The sequence below is a fragment of the Tachypleus tridentatus genome, chromosome 13 (assembly GCF_004210375.1).
Source record: "Tachypleus tridentatus isolate NWPU-2018 chromosome 13, ASM421037v1, whole genome shotgun sequence".
NCBI lineage: Eukaryota > Metazoa > Arthropoda > Merostomata > Xiphosura > Limulidae > Tachypleus > Tachypleus tridentatus.
The window spans coordinates 25,093,922-25,116,389 of record NC_134837.1 but is presented as its reverse complement, the minus strand read 5'-3'; the positions used below and the strand labels follow the sequence as shown (position 1 = coordinate 25,116,389).

At 35.0% G+C, this 22,468-nt stretch overlaps 1 protein-coding gene across 1 annotated transcript in view; it reads right to left on the bottom strand.

Annotated features, from left to right (window-relative positions):
* LOC143238763 (phospholipid-transporting ATPase ID-like) overlaps window positions 1-22,468 on the bottom strand; it is a 182,603-nt gene that overhangs the window by 110,425 nt on the left and 49,710 nt on the right. Inside the window, 1 exon segment of the mRNA XM_076479279.1 lies at window positions 2,545-2,649. Within this exon segment, the coding sequence (XP_076335394.1) occupies window positions 2,545-2,575 (31 nt within the window). The 5' untranslated portion in view covers window positions 2,576-2,649.

The following is a 22,468-nucleotide window of genomic DNA, read 5'->3' as shown; positions in this document are numbered from 1 at the left end:
TGACAGTTATAACAAGTTACGTCTGGACTCTCTTCAAACGTGTTCAGTTCCAATGCCTGGTAGTAATGTGAACATTACAATAGTACATAAGATTGCTGTAAATATTAACATCTGTACTTGTCCGTTTTCTCTTTCAAACATGGCAACACAGCACATGGTTGTCCTTAATATTTAAAAGAAGTTATTCAGATTTACGGCCGTTGTTTCTGTCATGCGTACGCTCACTCCTACGACACTGCTGGGCCAGCATGCCCAGATGACTAAGGCACTCTACTCGTAATCCGAGGGTCGCAGGTTCGAATCCCCGTTCAACCAAACATGCTCACCCTTTCAGCCGTGGGGGCATTATAATGTGACGGTCAATCCCACAATTCGTTGGTGCCTAGCTACCTTCCCTCTAGTCTTGCACTACTAAATTAGGGCCGGCTAGCGCAGAGAACCCTCGTGTAGCTTTGTGCAAAATTCAAAACAAATAAACGACAGTGCTAAAGTTGCTCGCCGCCGGAGTTAGGGCGGAGATTTTGCACTTGGGTCCGTGTGTGTATTTCGAAAAATAAACCAATTGAAGTTTGTTTTGTTTTTTAAATTGGAAATAAGGTGTGTCCCCCAATTCTGGTTCGGATCATTCTGAAACTTTTTATAATGAACGTATGGGGTATTTTCTCAATGTTGATAATAACTGTGTAAAAAGTCGTCGGATTAGGACCAATTATCAAAATATGATGAAATAAAATATCTTAACTTCTGCGTCGGTACGAGAGTATGAAATCTCTCCGATTGCTTTTGTTACTTAGCGAAACTTGTCCACACTGTTCTTTCAACAGTAAATACAGTCCGATTGACGATTCAGTTATCAGTTTTAATTAAATGAAACTGATTTACATTCACTTAATGAATAAACTGACCGTAAGAGATGTGTTAAACTAGACAAAAATTCAAAATTCATAGACTTGCATACTTTATGTCGTTGTTAATTACGTATGTTACACACACACACACACACACACACTTATATGGTATTACTAACAATTAATGAAATAATGTATAAATTCAGTATAAAATATTTTTTTTATGCGTTCGAGAACAGAACCAGAATAAAATCATGTGTTGATAGTTTACACTGATCAAGCCAGTATAATGCCTATAAATGTACAGCCAATTACATTACATTCACAAACAGCGAAATAGATCGCTCCGACCCCCAAGAACAAAAATGTCATGTATGAAAATTAATCTATTGTTGTAGTATGGCGCTGCAGAAGCGGTCCGTGCCGTCTTGGATATCTCTAGCGGCTATACATTTGATTGGGAAATTCCACTTAACATCACTTTGAAGATGTTTGTCATTGTATCTCGACTACTTTCATTAACAGCAGGTGCAAGTTTCAAATATTGTCTTCAGAATTTTCAGAGCCACTGTTAATGACAGGTCTCATAACACTGATTTTGTTGATCTTCTGTCAGCTCATGCAAAACCCCTTATTCAATTTTTTTGTCTTTCCAATCGCACTCAGATGGTTGGCAATGCTTGTATTGCTTGTGCCTAGCTCTTCTGCAACCTCACATACTGTTGTCTCAACTGTTTCCCTTAATGTTGTTTTTTTCATCTAAGAATGGGTTCCTTCCACGACATTCAAGACTTTCATCTTCTTTGGAACCAACAATGAACTGTACGTTTAGTAACAGATCTATGGCCAAACGCCTGGTTGATGTTCCATGTAGTTTCGTTAGTTTTTCGTCCAAGCTTGAAGTCGTAGAGAAAAATCAGACGAAATTCCTTCTTGTCCATGCTGCCTTGGGGGTTGTGAAACTTACTTTGAGTAGAGTTGAAACAGCAGACAATTAAGACACCTTGTAAGCGACAATCGTTGGACTAAAATCAACCCACCAATAATAAGCTACTCAATATTCAGCTTCTAAATGTCATCGTGAAAATTCCGACATTTATTTCTGGACAACCTAATATTTTAAACAAGCCAAAAATACCGACTCTACGCTAGTCGAATTAAAAATACTATTTTTCTCATTATTAAGAACGAAGCAAATTGTGCTTTTCACAATATTCGTAAAAACAAAATACCGACTTAAGAAAAGCAAGAAAAATTAATATTAAGCCAACCTATCATTCGACTCACCACTTGTCAATGTGTTATCGTTTTCAGGGAATTCCACCACTCATCAGTAACCTTGGACAACTGCAATTTGAAATTGTTATATAACACTAATCCAGTGGTTTTAGCAATAGCGACAATTTTAGGCACATTTTCGTGAGGTGCCGCTGATCAAAAAAAAAAAAAAAGCCCTCCAAACAAAGTCCATAGGAATGAGTTGCGAGTCATTCGGTCATATTAAAAGGCAGTATAATTTAAAAGGAAAAAAACAGTACCATAACAAGAATTTTAACATTATATAGAAGTGCAAAACAAAAATATGTATTATGTGCTAAAACACGATATTTTCTAAATAACAGCCGAACCACATGTTGGCCACCTCTACTACAGACATAAGGTTCATGATTGGGAATTCATGAAAAACAAACATTACCTTTCTGGACCTCTTTTTGCCAGCAAGCCATGCCCGTATTTGTCCCCTGTTGTAGCTCACTCTCTTATCCATGCACAGCAGTCATCAGCATAAAAACCGTGCCACCTACAACAAAGATAGTTCCATTTACTGGTGAAGTCTGCAGTAACAGAAAATGAATAATAATTCCAAATAAAAATCAAAACCAAACACTATCACATAACAAATGTTTATCATGCAACGAAATACGTTTAAATTTCATAATATACAAAGTACCACATTTTGTTTTTATTTTCAAAGTTTCATAATTGAAAATGTAGTTGTAATATGTTAATATTCTGGTGACGAGCTGACTCTTAGCTTAATGGCATGTGATTCTGACATTATGAAGCTGAATTCTATCCGTGAATAGAAAATAAGGTGAAAAGAATTGAAATTGCTATACCATTCCCTTAGTTGTGATATGTGGTTTCTTATGTTACAAATAACCCACCTAATATATGAAAACACAACTGCGAGACAGACATCAGTGAAAATCTAAACAGCTCCTAGCTGACGAGCAAGAGAGATCAGGTGGTTAGGACGCTTGACTCGTAATCTGAGGGTCGCGGGTTCGCATCCCCGTAGCGCCAGGTAAAAAACCTGGTATATCTAACGAGCCCATACACCGTTTGAGTGGATTTCTTATTAGAAGTATTAAACATCAGTATTTGAGATATATTTCAACAGTGATATGTCAAAATCATTTTAAGTGTTCGATTTCACTAAAGAATGTTTTGGTTTCCTTTTCAATAGAAGTAAAACATAGAGTGTAAGTTTTCCAAAGTATTGTATAGACCACATCAATAAAATATTAATTTGATATTATTAAAGCTTATTACGTATAACTAACTGGCGTTTCGAATATTGATATATGAAACAAAAACAAACTGGTTTCACTTTTAAGTGGACATTCCTTTTAGGAAACGACACATTTTATAGTAAGAGTAGTGTTGAATCAGGAGTATTGTCTATGGAAAAATAATAAAAATATACAATGAGTTTCGTTACCTAGTATAATTAATCTCGGACAAGTCGCCGATTTATTATATTAAGATTTCAAATGGACGGAAAGAAGTTAATTGAATGTCAATGAATTATAGATTACAAACTTACAAAACACAATGAGTCTTCTATCTGGTCTGGAATTGAATATTTTACCGATGGTCTGGGTTCACGACAAGCAAACTAAGTATCTTTGTCGGTAAAAGTCAGCTTGTTTTTAGTGTGAGGCCTGCCAAGAAATGACAGCGATAGCACAAGTGAGGTGTAACAATCTCAAGTCAAAATTAATGTCCTCATAGAAATGTTAACGTCCGAAGTAATTAATTGAAATTTAATGTTTTTTTTAATTTTCGAAATGTTCCAGGTCAAAATCTGTAGGTTGTCGATTAACATGAGATAATCACAAGTATAGCTCCCTTGTCCTACAGGACACTAACTGTCTCTCTCCAATAATTTTCTCTATTGTCTCTAGGTGCATAAGTTTTTATATACTAATTACGAGAGACTCTAACATTTTGAAGAAGGATAGATCACACCAGTATTTTCGTAAAACAAGTATTGTTGATTTTTACAATCAATAGCATTCTAAAAATATCGAGAACATGCGGGAATTTCACAATACATAGTCAACGATATTCGTCACATGCAGAAAAAGAAACTATAATGAAACAAGCGTAGTTACTAAAATAAATGTACAACAGTAAATCCGTTATACCTTCCTCTTCAGAAAATTAAATTTGGCGTTGGAGAGTGCTTAACTAAGATATTACACACACACACACACACACACACACACGCTGATAAGAATTTATTAAATAAAGTACTTTGTCAAAGAATTATACAATTTCCAAAATCGTGACAATATATAATGCGATTAATACAAATGACCTTATGAAAATAAAATTACACAGCCCATGAAATTTAATTGTTTAGACACAAATATTATTTTTTTGGCTTAACACAATCATTTATTACATGTGTGAGATGTTCTTCAAACGTTGGGATAGGTTTTTAAAGTAGTAAATGAAAATGTCTGGTTATGTTTTGCAGCCAATTGAGAGGAATTACAAGTTTTACAAAAGTGAAAAATATCTTGCCTTAGTTTCAGTTCATAATTTTGTTTCGTGTCTTGTTGACACCTAAGTGATCTCCCATGGGAAATACATGGGCAACTTTCAATATTTCAAAATGATATGTTTCTCGAACAACGATTTGGTAAATCACTGCCTAGTTCTCAGAAGATGATGCATTTGGTGCTCTCCATTTTCTCAGGAGCTCATAACTTTTGAAAAAGTAACTATTTCGAAGTTTCTTCAGTTTATCTTTTGTGATTACATATTTAAATATTGAAATGATCTATATATCCTTTACTTGCTCATCGATCAGTTTATTTCTGTGAAAGGGATTTTCCCGAGGTGAATAAGATCCCTCACGTCCATCATTGTTACTCATCAGTAGAACAGTCATTCACAAGATCCATGTCTGATCTAGAAAATGTCTGAGACAAATCTGTAATACCATCCTATGAGAACGTCTCTATCATCACTTTTGACTTATTTTCTCAGCATAAGCTCGAGTGACAGCACATGGACAAAACACTTATAAATTAATCTCAACAACATCGTTCTTAGATCAAACAGTTATCGGCTCGCTAACCACCTTCGGTTCGGTAACACCTTTTCCCCCAGAAAAATTATTTCCCAACAATAATAATATATTTCAACCCCAACTGGTCCTAAAACTAGGTCCAGTTGGACTAGGTTAATTAAATGTTATGACGAATAACCTTATCAAAGTCACCCTCAATATCCTGGGCAATAACAGACTCACCAATGGTGGAACTCGAACCCAAAGGCAATGCATTTTATAACAATGACAGAGTCGCCTCAATATCACATAAAATACGTATGGGCATGGGAATAGCAGTGTCATTTATCAAAGACACAGACACAAAAGGTATAAATTTCTTTTTAACTACGTCAGCTGTTTCATCAGTAACCAAGTATAAAACATCTGGTAAAATTACGCCCATTATGGACAAAACCGCAACTGTGTTCCCTCCTTTATTATTATTTTATAAACCCAACAATCGGACATAACATGACAATAACAGACAAGCTTTGACGGTTTTGATATAGTTTAACCATGTCTATCTGAAGATTTTGAACCATAGGAGCTGGAATTTTTTTAGAAAAATCCTCAAATTTAGTGGATTCTACAGATACTGATAATTTTGAGATGGCAGTAATTTATTTTTAAGAAAAGTGATTGTATTATTTAAAATGTAATAATTTGAAAGGGATGCTGCTTCCTGCAGTGTTAACACTAACAGGCGTTAATCACAATTACAGCTTCCTAGGCCTACAGAACACTGACTGAAGGTGTCCAATAATATTCACAACTGTTGCTCAGCGCGTCTGTTTGTATATACCACTCACGCGAAAGTCTAAAATTTTCAAGAATGATCGATCACACACCAGCGTTTTTGTAAAACAAATATTTGTGATACATACACTTAATAACGTTCTACAAATTTCGAAAGCACTCGGGACTTACGCAATAAATAGTAAACAACATACGTCACATGCAAAAAGTAATACTATAATGAAACAAAAGTTCTAAAATACATGGGCAAAAATGAATCTGGTACACATATCAGATCAGCTGTGAAAAACTCGCATACTGTTACCAAAGATTTTGTTTGTTTGTTTTGAACTTCTCACAAATCTACGCGAGGGCTATCTGGATTAGCTAATCCTAGTTTAATAATGTAAGACATGAGGAAAGAAAAGTAGTCATCACCACTCTCCGCCAACTTTTGGGCTATTCTTTTACTAAAGAACAATAGGATTCACCCTCACATTATAACACACCGAGCTTAAAGGGCGAGCATATTTGGTACAATGTTGATTCAAATCTAAGACCCTCAGGATGCATGTCGATCACCCTAACCGCTTGCTCACACCGAGGTGGACACCGAGGATCTAAGTAGCTCCTTGTTAAGTGAATTGTATCTATATCAATTTGAAATTAATCTGTTCATCGTGAATACTCAATAGGAATTTACGCATTAGAGAGGAGACTTAGTATTGTTTGTAACTTCTAAGCCGTTTCTATATAAAAATACATAATAAAGAAATAACTTTATCTATCCCTTTTCTTACGTTATGGTAACAGATACAGAAATATTAATTTTAGGCTTACATAATCATTAAAATTTTAGAAAGTAATTATGCAAAGAAAGAAAACACAAAACACAGAATGTTATTTAGCACAAGTTAAAAATTTGAGTCGCATCTTTTAATCACACGTTATTTGGAGAAAATAATGGAGTATAAAATAATTGAAATAACTTCCAAGAAAATTTTAATTGAATCTGTTTTCTTCGCAGTAACATATGACATCGATTTTCATAACTGATGTTGTTTACATATTCGTATTTTAAGAAATCATCATAGTTATACAGCAAGTGTGAAACATTCTATGATAAATTTTAGTGATTAAAGATGCGTAAAAATTTAATACGGAAATAATAACTGTGTCCGTAGTCTACAACATATACTCTGCTCCGCCATTGTTATCTGGGGCTCCGCGAGGAAATTTTAGAATGTTAAAATTTTTCCCTAAAACTGTAAAATTCAATCAGGATACTCTGTACGAAAAAGCGAAAAGTGAAACATATATTTAATATAAGACGTTTATCACGTATTGGGCCTTTTAATATTTTATTCCGCCTAACACCAGACGATTTTATTTAGCTTAGAGGACGTTTTCGCGGTTGGAGTGTTAATACAATCTCAATGAACTTCGACAATGGCACCATCTCAAGATCGCATGCGTGATTGGAGATGCAAGATAATCTACTAATTTTCGTATGAAACATCGGTCAACCCTAGGTAGTGATGCCAACTGTCTTTTAAATGCCATATCTGGATTACCGGCTAAATCTCGGACAAAATGAAACATGTCTTGTCCAAATTTGAAACATTGTTATGCAATTAGATGCAGTATCAATTGTTTCTATTTCAAAGTATATTAAGGGCCCGGCATGGCCAAGCGTGTTAAGTTACGTGCGACTCGTAATCTGAGGGTCGCGGGTTCGCATCCCCTTCGCGCCAAATATGCTTGCCCTTTCAGCCGTGTAAGCGTTATAATGTGACGGTCAATCCCACTATTCGTTAGTAAAAGAGTAGCCCAAGAGTTGGCGGTGAGTGGTGATGATTAGCTGCCTTCCCTCTAGTCTCACACTGATAAGTTAGGGACGGCTAGCGCAGATAGCTTTCGATTAGCTTTGCGCGAAATAAAAAAAATTATATTTATATAGACGGCGCCAGTGCATAAGATCCGCGTGTACTTGACATCATATCTGCCCCCCGCCCCTGAGAATGGAGAAAAAAATTCTCTGTGACGGGAAACTGGAAAATTATGACCACTATTACAAGTCTCCATATACACAGAATATTTCGCGAAGTTGGGGGTTGTACATCGCGTAATAAAAACCTTTTTTCTAGTATCATATAAGCAAGAATTCCATTATAGTATGATAATGGTACCATACCAGACATTATGCCATTCTTATTGTATTCAGTTCTTCATTGCTGGAATAGCAATTTTAATTTAAGAATCGGTAAGTAAATTATTTTATAATTCACTGTACATCTCATCAACTTCAACACTATCTTTGGACTTGAATATAACAACACTGATGTGCCCTCTGTTTATGTTTCGCTCTCAATGCGATAATCAATTGACGAATATCCGATGCAGCTGGTACGTCAAATCTGTTGGGATGCATTCGAATAAAGTTCTTCCCTCATCCGCTCTGGACCCACGGTTTAGTAATCGCTACACTTAAACCACCGTATTCATAACCACATCTAGAACATGTCAAGCATGTTTCATTGCTATATCGTTTCACTCTACAAGTTAACTTCTCCACGTTAGATCTCGTGGTCTCAAATCAGGTTACGAGTCTGGTACAGCGACCTAAACCTCAAATACAGTGCCAAATGTTTCGTTTCGTCTGATCAAAACAACCCGAACATTTCTGGAGTGACTCATTTTTTGGATCCATTTCAAGATGTAGCAAGTGTTAAAGACATATTTTAACCGAACTTTTGCATACAGCTGTTTTATAAATTTCTTAAGAAGAATGTTTGTTACTAAATTAAGTTTTCTTTGGTACGTCTAATATAAGAACAAATGGATTATTCACTTTTTTAATTTGGATGCGTGGATTATTTTTCTATGGAAAAGCCAACGGAAAACAGTTTCTTCTTTGCATTTAATTAACATTCTTAACTTCTGTTTTAAGAAAAACTAAGATACCAGAAAATTAAAACCTGTAAAACAGGATTTCAGCTCGATTTTCGTTAAAAACTGTAGGAGTAAAACTTTTAAAATGTGAATGAAGTCCGGTGACAATGAGTTCACGTTACACTGTAGTTGTAAATATATCCTGGTTATTTAAGACATACACATCTATGAACGAGGATATGTCATTCTGCTTATTTAAAAGTTCAAACCGAGATGTTTACAATTTATGAATTATAGAAATTCGTTAGCCGATTCAGAAATGTCATTAACATATCTTCTGTAATGCACGGACTTAAATTGTTCAGGATAAAGCTGTTTCAAACATTTTCATAAAAGCACAGGAAAAGATTAGATGGATTCTAGAGTTACTCTATCATTCTGTTCACAAAAAAACAACATCCTTTTATCTTAAGTTCAATAGAAAAAAATTGCCTACCAATGGTATTAAGACAGAAGTAACAAATCTTACAATTCTTACTTTGTTACTGCTACAATTTTTCTTTAAAATATTTAACAAGAATAACTTGAATGGTTAAAACGAGAGAAAAACAAAGGTGCTTCAGCGTACCTAAATACATACAAGTTTAATTTTGTTTTGGAACTATTCAGAATTGTTAGTCTTTTAAGCACGACTAAACAGAAATTAACACTCCTTAAAATTAGACTCTTATTTAAAAAAAAAAAAGTGTTATAATTAGCCGTTTTAGCATGGTCTAATGCGTTTCCTGTATTTAAATGCTATAATGTGCTCTCGGTGCTGTGAATTTAATGCTCTACTGTGTTGTCTGTATTATCTATTTAATGCAGGCTTCGATAAATCCCAGTTGCCACGAGAGCTACAAATTTCGTCGTGGCGCCTCGTATATCCTCCCATTTTAGTTGTGCGTAAGGATGTACTGTTCAGAATGATTCTGGACTCTTGGAAATCCAGAACTATTTTCACGTTCTTTGAATCCTAAATTTCAGTTTGTTTCAAGGATTTCAATGGCGGATTCATCACCGTTTTATTTTCAGGAAAGAAGTGCTGCGGTTGCATGACACGTTATTAATTTCCCGCCATTTTGCTTTTCTTCTCCCTCTCAATTCAAACCAGTCAGTGCGCATGCTCCTTGTTTAAATTTATAATCATTTTACGGTCGTTTAAATCACATTATCTTAAAAAATTAAAAAAATAGTCACAACCATAATCACGAAAGCAAAGTATCGGTCATTTAGTCTATCACTCGGTCACTCTCGATTTCTCCGAATTTCGTAAGTTATCCAAGTCTAATTCCACTTTTTCTTCTGTAACACTTCCTCTTTTGATTGCCCGCTTTAGTTGAATTTAATTGCAAATGAAGGTTTACGTATCTCCAACATTTCAGAACTTTTTCTTCTATAGACACGAAGTGCATTCGCACCCCTAACAACGCCCCGGAACAATAAGTAAAAAATTAGAGCAAATCTTTATTGAGAATTATTACGAAAAAAACCTTTGTTAAAACAGACTAAAGCTAACAATTACCTGTAAAGAAGAGGACAGCGAGTAGCTAGGCGACATCAACACAATCTAAACGTGTACGTGCTTAGCTGAAGCAACATGTACGGCCAGTGTGCAGAGAATAGTGAAGTTAAGTGAAACCTAAGGAATCTTAATGTGTGTGTTTTGTAAACTATGTCGTTAATCACTACTCAAATAAAGTTAGTCAAACTACAAATATTCTGTATTCCTATCTTAACATTTCAAAATAAGAGGTAAGACTAGGCTCAAACCGGCTGACTTACTATTTAAACACAAGTCACATCCTGCACGCGAAAACCCCAGATATCGTGCAACGCATGAATATTTGCAACAAAATTAATTTATGAACAACAATTTCTCCAAAACATAAATTACCGTCTAGAATTTTACTGACAAAATTATTTTGAGAATATCTGGGAAAAAAAAAACAAAAAAAAACGAAGATAACTGAGGCACTAGTGTAGCTCCATTTCCCGCTACAAACAATAGTGAAGCGAGGTAAGGCACACCAAGCTACTGCGGTTGTGGGCTGGCTCCTAGACTTCAAAATATTTATTGAGGCCTATTCTAATATGTCCTCTATGCTATGCTTTTAATGCTGCAAAGTGCTCTCTGTATATATTTAATGTTCTGTGTGTGCTTGTCTATGTATACAATATTGTTTGTTTGGTTTATTTTCAATTTCGTGCAAAGCTACACGAGAACTATCTGCGCTAGCCGTCCCTAATTTAGCAGTGCAAGACTACAGGGAAGGCAGCTAGTCATCACCACCCACCGCCAATTCTTGGGCTACTCCTTTACCAACGAATAGTGTGATTTACCGAACATTATAACGCCCCTACAGCTAAAAGGGCGAACATGTTTGATGTGACGGATTCGAATCCGCCGAGTCTCAGATTACGAGTCGAGTGCCTTAATCACCTTACCATGCTGGGCCAAGTTAAAGAGTAGCCATTTAGATATTTAGTTATATGATCTGTAAGACTTCCTTTTTACAGTCTTAGAAGGGCTTAACCGTTAAGACAAACGAAGGTAATTAAGATTAAAGTAAATTAAAAGTACGTTGTTTTAGGTTAAATGTTTCTGTGGCCTCAACCTTGAAACAAACAGTGATCATCCTATGCGAGGATTATTAAGTTTTTTCATTACAGAGTGACAGAACTCGGCTACTCAAACTTTAACAAAACATAATAGTACTTTCAAATATATTAAATAGCTCATAGCTTGATATTGTACAAAAGAAATGAAAAGAGCAGACATACTTTAGGTTTAGAAAATAAAACTTCTGTTTCCTTCCTTTTTTGTAATTAAAAATGCAATTATATAATGGTTTTGTTAATTGTTGGGTAAAGGAATCCGACGGCCAAGTGTGGTCCTTTGGTTAATTTTTAGAATTGTAATTCCAAAATTCACGCTTTGTTATCAGACAAAAGGATCTCACTTTTTGTTCAGATAACACAGTAGCCAAGAACTTTGAACATGACGATGACCGAAGAATGTCGAAACGTTGTTTGCTCCTCTGGATAAAAAATTTTCTCAACCCAAACCAGCCGTTTTTACATATATACAGTAGCCAAAAGTTGACACTGGATGATGTTGATTAGATACCTCTTTTGATCTATCATTTCAGAATTATGAATAGATAGCAGACAGATTTTGTGTAGCTTCATTCAAAATTCAAAGAAGCAAGCCAAATTATGAGTCTTGTTTTTACGTGGATGTCGTTGGTAAGAGATGATAGCAGGATGGAAAAGCAACTCAGTTCCCACAAGTTCCATTTACGCCATAATTATCTATTGGTGACAGAGTGGACATAGTGTTTGTTTGTTGTGAATTATAACGCCCCCACGACTGAAAGGGCGAACATGTTTAGCGTGAAAGGGATTTGAACCCACGACCCTTTGATTGGGAGTCGAATTTCTTAACTACCTGACAATCCTTGGCCCATATACAATATCCTAAGACACTGTCGTATAGACGTAGAACAAATTATAATTTTGTATTTATTCTAACACAAAAAGTGTGTTTAATGTGTCTTCATTATAACCTATCTAACTTCTGGTTCACGTAGTTTAGCCAAGAAAACCCAAACTGGGTTTTATGACTGCCCACCTTTTTGGTGTATATAAATTAGCACGTCACCATTTCAGCTTCTTCCAAAACCTGTTGCGAATAAAACGACATTCATATGTAGGAAATTCAGCGAATCAACTACTTGTCTATTCAAAGGTTATTATTCTGTGACACCAATCGCATTGCAGAAGTCCAGCGAGTCGTGTTCCCTAACTCACACTCACGTACTGGTTTTCATATACTAATCACTCTGCAGGAGGCTAATTAGTCATGTTACCTAACACATGTATCCCAGTACTAACTTTTGTTAATATAATATTAATCTGTAATAGTTACTGGTGAAGGGTTTTGGAATCCACCTCGGAGCTGTTACTATATACTGCATTAAAACTAAGATTCGAAATACAGGTGTAATATTTCACACTGTAGTTGAGTACTGTTTTATCACGTAAATAAATACACATTTTATCCAACTCAAGTTTGTATACGATTCCGTTGCTTTTATCTACTCAACGTATTATCCTACCCTTATCAAGCTCGGTAATACTGTTTATGACAACTGAATGCGAGAAAAATTAATCAAATAATACATACAAGAAATCGAGCTTATTTTTTTCTGTGCTTCGTAGACAGAAATGTTATCATAATCCCCAAAAGGTTTAATCATGTATACCGGATGGACTTCTTCACAGCCCCTGAAAGTATTCAGTTTCAAAAGTAAATAACCTAAATTATTGCTTGTCAAGTTCATGTCATGCTGTATTGTGACCCATAATTGTAATATATAATTCTTCTCGTGATTCGTGGCATGCGCAAGTTTTACCTACGTCACGACAGTACAAATTACAACGTTAAGCATTTCTTATGCAATGTCATTTTAGTGTCCATTCACTGACAAACAACATATATATTGGTGCTAGTGGTTAAAGCAGGTAACCCCGCCGAGTGGCCTTCGGCCACCTTTAAGTAAAATAACTTACTATCAACAATTTCAAGAAAGGTTTCTAATTTATCTGTAGCTTATAAACATGTTGGTTCTGTAGTGTCCACATTGCAGTTTAAGACTTAGTATTGGAAACGTTTTCATCAAGCCTAAAATATTCGTTTAGATTTAATATACGAGTAGTAAGCAACCTATTTATTTTCAGGGAAATAGCTCGTATTCTATTGCGTGATGTTTTTAGTCTATCCAAAAAAATATTCGTGGTAAAATTTCAGTCAGTATATAAAAACGTTGATTAGATTAACGCAAGCTAGGTCTAACATCACACTAATACTAAATGTATACAGTCGCTAAAACGTTCAAACAACTTTTAGCACGAGTGCTCCATTATCAGAGCTTCAACTTTTAACATCACTGTTCACGAATGTATTTCTTGATGACGAGAAACCCACTTGAAACAAAAATGCATCTCAGAACGGCTGGTATGGTTTTAACACTTATTGATAAGTAGAGAACAACGTTTCGACCTTCCTAGGTTAACAAAAGGTTAGCCTGAAGATGACCTTGGAATGTCGAAACGTTGTTCTCCGCTTATCAATAAAAGTGTTAGTACCCAAACTAGCCATTTTTGCTGTAGTATATCATACAAGACGACCAAATTACTAATATAATACAGCAATAATTTTACAGTTGTGTCTCGCACTTAGTCTGGAATTCACACACACACGCACGCATACAACCTATCAAGAATGTTTAGAAATATGTTATTGTTACAGTTGCTCGTGTTTCATGTTAATAAAACATTACCTGAATACACGTTAATTAAATTAAGTCATCAACACTATACTTAAATATATATATTTCTAATGACGTGTACGTTTCAAATATTTATTTTATAGAAAAGCTTTCAAACCTCAAAAACCTAATATTATGCAAAAAAAAACTACAGGGAACTATTTGATGAAAATAGACATTGACAGATAGAAAAGCATAAGCGGATAAACAAGACAGACACACTTACAACTAGATATACAGAAAATAACATTAAAGAATATTGTGAAAATACACAGGTCTAGCTAACATAGCGACACCTGCGCGACTTGGTTTATATTTCAGTCTCCATAAAGGAACTGCTATCTATTCACAGACACACACAGAGAGGATGAAACAGCGCTGTACTTGTCCGTCAAAGAAGCCGATCAACCAGCTAAAAATTGATTACTTTGTTTCCTTTCATTCCAATCAATATACCAGTCTTGCTATGTATGTTTTACCCGAATCCATTAACCTAAATCCCGAAACTAGTACTTTATCAAGTAACCTAAAATAAAAACTAATTAAACAAAATTCCATCTTTGACGTACGGTCGGTAACAGTTTGTATACATACTCGAAAGGTTGCTATTTGACAGTACCATAAACCTGCAGTAAAATAAAAGCATGAACATTTTTCAAAGACTGAAGAAAATTTAAACCCATTAACCAGCAATTAGGAATTAAATCTTCTAATGAACAAGTACCTTTAATTAGTTTATATGGTTCGAAGCAAACCACAACTACAGAGAAACGAGAAAGAATATAGACAAATATGGGACTGTACTTGTCCAAATCACCAGGTCCAAGTTTGTGACTTTAAAATGTCGAAGGCATAGTTGTGATTCTGTAGACCTAGTTACCTGGACAAGTAAAGGTGTTCAGCGTAATGAGTTTATCTACTTTTGTTATTATTTTCAAATGGATATACGAATTTGGAAAATGGTCTGCGGATAGAAAGTAATCGTAAATGTCTGTGAAGTATATATGTTTAATATAATATTCTATGAACATCTGAAACGACATTCACAGAACAAACGCAAGTTCCACATGTACATTAAAAAAAAAAAAAAAGCTGGTCCAGCGATGGTCAGATATCATGATAAATCTTGGTAATATTCATGTAACTTTTTAAAATGTCCGAAATCTAAATTTATTGTTATGATACACACGCATACTTGTAAGATCTATTTATTCTACAAATGTAAAGACAGGTACAATCACGTGATGAAAGAAACGTAGCTTTGCAAGTATCTATTTAATTTCTGATAAACACGTAAACACGTCTCCATTCGCAACAAACAGATGTCACGTTATAAAATGCCAAAAGCAGTGTAATACTATAACAGCACAGTTGTCAATAACTTACTATAGGGTGGACCATAAGTCCCTACCCATCCATCTGTTATATGTTTTCAGAAAAATATGGCCTATTTAAGCCCATTTACACTTGAAAATGTCTCGCAGAGCATGGCATTGCATAATATTATGCAGCGAGAATGAGGGACAGTACACATATGCACTGGATACAAAAGATATATGAATGGGTAGGGACTTACGGGCCACCCTGTATTTCTCAAAACAAAAACGTGATGACGAGCGTCAAGACGTCAGTTCAATTATCTACCTACATTGTAAGTAGTTTCGAATTACATTATATATAAATATATATATAGGGGTAAAAAAAATTGAATTAAAAGAGAGACATCCATAACGTAAGATAAACCTTATGGCTTATTTTTAATCTTCTAGGTAAGAGATATAATGATGTATAAACGTACAGCTGCCACGATGAAAACTGACAGATATAATATTATATTCTGTTCCTAGACAAAACTACATAAACACCTCACTGAACATGTATGTCTTTATCTCGCAAAAACAACGAAGATGTCTGCTTTCTTCCTTTCTGAATCAAAATTGTATACATGAAAACAGTATGAATTACTACACCCATTTTCTGCACCCATTCTGTGTTGGAAATATCAAAGTGCTCTCAACACTCTCTTACGTAGAAATGGCACTTATAACAAAGCATTATAAAAGTCACCTGGGTTTTCATATTTAGGTAATCAGAAGCAAGATATGAAATCTACCTGGATACAGACGGCTCCATCTCCGATGTATATGTCGCTTTTCAGCTATCCATGCAGAAAGCCGACGAATAACCAAAAAAAAATTATTTTCGTTTATATCGCCTACCTAGTTCAATTAGTAAGAATACCCTTTATCATCTTTTTTGGGCTGAGAAAACACTTTTACATGGAAGAGCAAACACTTCGCTCTTCTATGTAAAATATTTTCTCAACCCAAACGAGCCGTTTTTGCATATAAATTTCTCAACAAGTGGGTTTCTCGTCATCACTGATTACCCTTTATCATCATTTGACATAACAAAATATTTTACAGTTTTTGACTACTTATTTTATTACTTTATGCAAAAATGTATAAAAATTTAAAATACTGACCTAGTAACTCAATTACGTCACCATATAAAACATACAAAAATATCAGAAAAACATTACCCCCCCCCCAAAAAAAAAAAAAGCTGTGTAAGGCTTGCTACTGAACTTGAAAAAAGGAACCAAACAAGAGATATGGAAGAGGGCATTTGATCACCTAACGTAAGAGACTAAGCTATCACGACTTTACATGAAGAAATTCCTATATTACTGGGCTTCCTCCCTGGCAAAAGAAATAGAACCAGAATTTCCAATCGTAAAATATTACTCTATTATAAAACAGTCATAAAAATAGGATTTTAAATTTAACTAAAGGAAAGTTGTGCAAAAGAAAGCTAAGATTCTATTTAAACACCAAAGTTTCTATAAACAAGCTGGGAAGCCAGTAATGTTAAGTCGATACAGCTTTGTCTTCAATGCGATAAATGTGGTATGTCCACTTCCATTACTATTGATTTTTTTTTCTAGTTCAGTAGCCAGCCATAAATAGCTTTTATATTTAACAATGTTTTCCTTGTACTTGTAATTAAAAATAAACAGTTCCGTATTCTGTTAAACAATTTATCTCAAGGGCTTAATTATTGTTTCATTTGATTTTATTTTTATGTGGGTTGTAATAACAACTAAATATCATGTGCTATTATATTAATTAAAATACAAACAAAAACTATCACAACTGATGCCCATGGATACATAACTGGTACAAAGGTGCATTTATCTTAGAGTTATTTACATAGCAAACACTGAAATGTTCATCCGAAGCTCATTAAATATTTACTATTACAGATTTTGCTTACAATACATGTATGCTAACTTTTTAAAAGTTACAAATACAAGTCTTACAGTTTTGTACTACTGGAGAAACAAACCTCCAAGTTCGTAAGTTTCTTTGTAATTAAATACAAAGCTACACAATGGGCTCTGTGCTTTCCCATTACAGGTATCGAAACCTGGTTTCTAGCGGTGCATGTCCGCAGACATAGCGTTGTGTCATTGGAGAACCCAAATTCGCAAGAAAATTGTAATAGACTAAAGCAAGTATAAATAGAAAAATCATGGATAATTCAAGGCTTCAGCAACGTTCTAAGTATATGGCTGGACAAAATGTAAACATGAGACTTAGTTATTTTCCACACAAGCGGGAAGGAGTTGAGGGTGATATATATACAAAAGACACTTAAGCACAAGAATAAAAATTCACTCGAAAAATGACGTGGATGAGTCTGGTTATCCTAGACAAACGACAAACAGCGACCTGTGTACATTCTCGACATAATAAAATAGCTTTAATATTGATAACTTAGACAAATAGCAGGCAGAAGATTGAGGACATATAGATGTAAAAAACGCACGCAGGTGAATCTAGATATCCTATTAATCTATAGATACAAAACTAAATATATTCTCCACAAAAGACGGTCGTTTTAACACGTAACATCAGAACAAATGATGGACAATTTATCTCCTAAAAAAAATTTGGATATCTTAGAGACTTACAAAAACTGAACATATGTAAGACAAGACAAAACGTACTTTCACGAAATAAAGGCAAATTGATCAGAAACTTCTTGTCAAACAGCAGATATAAGGCTAAGTAGGTTGTCAATAAAAGATACGCGAGTAAATCTGATTAACAATAAGAAGTTATCCTACAAACTAGAAATAAATATCGCCATAAGATATATATCCATCTTAAACAAATAACTAGTACAATATAGGAGTTCTCTTAGAAACAAGACGGGCCAGCTTTAGACAACCTGGATAGCAAGGAATAATTTACTTCCTACAGAGTCTGAATGTCTTGTAAAATTCACTACCTATGAACAACAAGTAACCAACACTAAACACAGTTACATATTATAATATCTTTGACGATGGTTGTAACAAGACAGGTAGATTTCGATTCACAGTAATATGGAAGCTCTAAACAGAGGCACGGAACACAAAAGCACATACAGACATCACTTGATTACAACTGGGAAATTTGTAAGGAAAAGAACCAAAAGTAGACAACGACAGAAGATTCTGGGCAGTTTGACAATATGACTACACAAAAAACAGGGTGTAATCACAGGTGCTTGGGACCAGTAAAGGCGGAAGGTCATGACTGCTTACACTCCAAAGGACGGCACTTGAAACACGTACAAATTTAAGGCTACACAATAAAACAAGAGATAGTGAATGCATAAACCATAACAGTAGACAAAAGTAAGAATCTTTTTAACACGTTTGTGAATATTCTGGTGGCATAAAATGGTTCGTTGGTTGATTTAGTGTTTTGTGACACAAAGCAGCTAGGTTATTTGCGCCAAACGTCCGGTAAAAAGGTAAAAGCAAGTTCAGTAAAATTCATAAAGGGAAATTAAGGTAAAACAAGACAAAGTTAAAAAGTAAATAAATGTCATGAAACCAATGTTTACATCTGGTCTACAGCATTAAGAGAAAAATAACAGTAATTCAAGTTGTAAAAAACTTTTTGTAGTGTAACTGTAATAATAACTCACCAGGAAGACTAATTGGTAAGTACAAAAACCATCGTCAGTCACCTGAAGTTGGCCTTTCCAGTCCTGGTTTCGAGTTACTTAATGTTACGGTCAGTTTCTAATTTCAAATTTAAGTAGATGAACTGTGATTTTTAAAAGGGAGGCACATTAAAAATGTGTAAAGTATTTTAATTTATACTCAGATGGCATTAAAAAGATTAATGGTCTTTAAAAAAACTACAAACGCTACCAAGGTGGACAGTGTCACCATCGCCAATAACACTAACGTTATGGATGAACCTTGGGAAAGAATATGGTGAAAATGGTGCCGTTATTGTGAATCGTGACGATAACAAGAAAGTAAAATGTGGTTTATTATGATCTGAGTGTTACACAAACTACATACTGGTTCATCAGTTCCAGATAAAAGTAAACGATGAGTTAAAAAACTGTCCAATGCGGACTAGTTAGAACAACTTCCTCTTTCTGATCCTTACGGTAACAAGACGCCTAAAGTCCAATATAGGGTTTTATTTGGAAAAGCTTGTTTTCACGTTGCTCGCTCCAAGTTGATTGCCAGCTGGCACTAAGATGAGCCTTGAATACAGAACCATAGTCCATGTATGGAACAGGCACAGCAGTGATTGTGTCAGAGCAGACAGACTTAGCTGTAGTGTCGGCGAACTCGTTTCCACGAATAACAATGTGGCCCGGTATCCAGAAACACTGTTGGGGGGGGGGGGGGGGGTGTTGGCTGAGTTAAACTGTGGAGAGGCTTCCCAAAATGCCATCAATATGAAGTATAAATGGTAACTTATAATAATGTAAATACCAAGTTAAACTGGCTGAGTTAAACTGTGGAGAGGCTTCCCAAAATGCCATCAATATGAAGTATAAATGGTAACTTATAATAATGTAAATACCAAGGTACATTTCAGAAAGGTGTACTATTTTGAACTGCATTTTCAACGCAGTTTTCATTGGAAATTCATACTCTGATTAATAATTCATTATTACAAATTAGAAATAATCTGTTTATGAAAATATGCGTACATGTAAAAGAGGAAGCTCACCTAAATTCCACCCAAGGTAATACATAATAATAAAGAAAATCAAAATTAGCTTAGATTGAACATTTAATATACCATTAAGAGTAAAGCTACAAATCAAAAGAAATATAACAAAGACATAGTTTACATTGCAGAAACGAATTATCTCATGAGAAGTTAATACGCTCTGAGGAATAGTAAGGTCACTATCATGCTAACTATCTTTCATCATATTTGTGTTGTGATATTGTTCTTATTATCACAAGTGTGACAAGCACCTGTTACAATAATGTAACTACTACATTATATTAAATTAGGCACTTCCAAATAGCCCTATGACAATTTCAAAATTCATTCAAAATTCAACCGCAGGAGTTTGTTTTGTTAATTTCGCGCAAAGCTACACGAGGGTTATCTGCACTAGTTGTCCTTAATTTAGTAGTGCAAGACTAGAGAGAGGGCAACTAGTCATTACCACCCACCGCCAACTCTTGGGTTACTCTTACCAACAAATTGTGTAATTGACCACAACATTATAACGTCCCCATTTCTGAAAGAGTGAGCATGTGTAGTGTGACGAAAATTCGAACCTGCGACATTAGGAGATTACGAGTCGAGTGCAATTGCAGGAGGCTTATTCACAATACACTGAGGAAATTCTGTTACCTAAACAAATGACATATGCAACAGTGCATGTGCTGATTACATAACAGCCAGAGTAATGTATACCACGCAACAAATTTAATACTGACGCTATCTGTGAAACACGGAGAGGAATTTTCAGCAGAGGTAACTTACGCGCATATAAGTAAAGGGCCATGTCAGAGACTCATCTGGAACAGTTATTGCCATTCCTAATTATGAACCACTGATAACTAAATGCGCCAAACAGCACTCACAGCTACAGCTTTGTTGGGCTCTTTAAATCGAATAAAGAGATTGACTGTCACTCTTACGGTATGCTCACAGATAAAAATGTAAAAAGTGTTCAGCGTTATCACATTGCAGCTTAATATGTTAACTAAGCCATCCCAGGTCCAGGAAGGTTGGTTGGTTGATTTAGTGTTTTATGACACAAAACAGCGAGGCTATCTGCGCCAAACATCCGGTAAAAAGGTACAAGTAAATTTAGTAAAATTCATAAAAGGAAATTAAGGTAAAACAAAACAAAGCTTTAAAAAATAGCATAAAACCAATGTTTACATCTATTCTACAGCACTAAGAGAAAAACTACAGTAATACAAGTTGTAGAGGGCTTTCTGTAGCATAACTGTAATTATCATAACTTGCTAGGAAGACTGGCAGATGAGTACAAAACCCACCACCAGTCACCTGAAGTTGGCCTTTCCAGTCCGAGTTACGAGTTATTTGGCGTTATGGCCATTTTCAAAAAGGAAAGTAATAAATGTCCAGGAAGAATGTTTGTTTGTTGAATATCGGACAAAACTACTCGAGGGCTATTTGCAATAGCCGTTCTAATTTTGATATGATAGCCTAATGGGAATACAACAAATCAACACTTCCGCTGTCAACTGTTGAGCTGTTCTTTACCAGCGAACAGTAGAATAGACCGTTACATTATATAATAATGCCCCCAAGTCTAAAAGGGACGAACATATTCGACAAAATATTTTGATCACTCGACCCGTAGATTGTGTGGCCGGCGTGGAGGTTAGGGTTTGACTAACAAAGAATATTGCAGTTGACTTGAATATCGGACAAACAGCAACTTAAAGTTATTATGAATAGCATCCATGACAGTTATGTTTGAAAATAAGCCTATAGTTCTCAGTTGCGAAACTATGAAAATCTAACCTCATATGGACAACTATAATTGCGTAATCAAAAAATATTAATGTTTCCCTGTCAATTGACGGTGATATCGTATAATATTACATTATCATTTATCCACTTTAGCTAAACTTTACAGAAACAACCGAGCGACCCACACACCATATCGATTTTAATATCTGCGCCGTAGGCAATAATCAACTAGCCAGTATTCTATTATGACAAACGATTCGGCCATGGATCTGCAAAACATGACTTACCTGTTGTTCAATTGCGCATGTTTATAATTCTGTCAAAAATATTTTAAAATCCTGTAATAGCACACTAATTTATACAAAACACCCAAACAAAAGTTCCTAAGATAGTCTTTCAAATGTCTTCAACTCTAGTTTCTACATAGTTTTCGAGGAGCGAGATAGTTTATTACACACACACACAGATGCACATGACATACAAATGAACAATTACGCC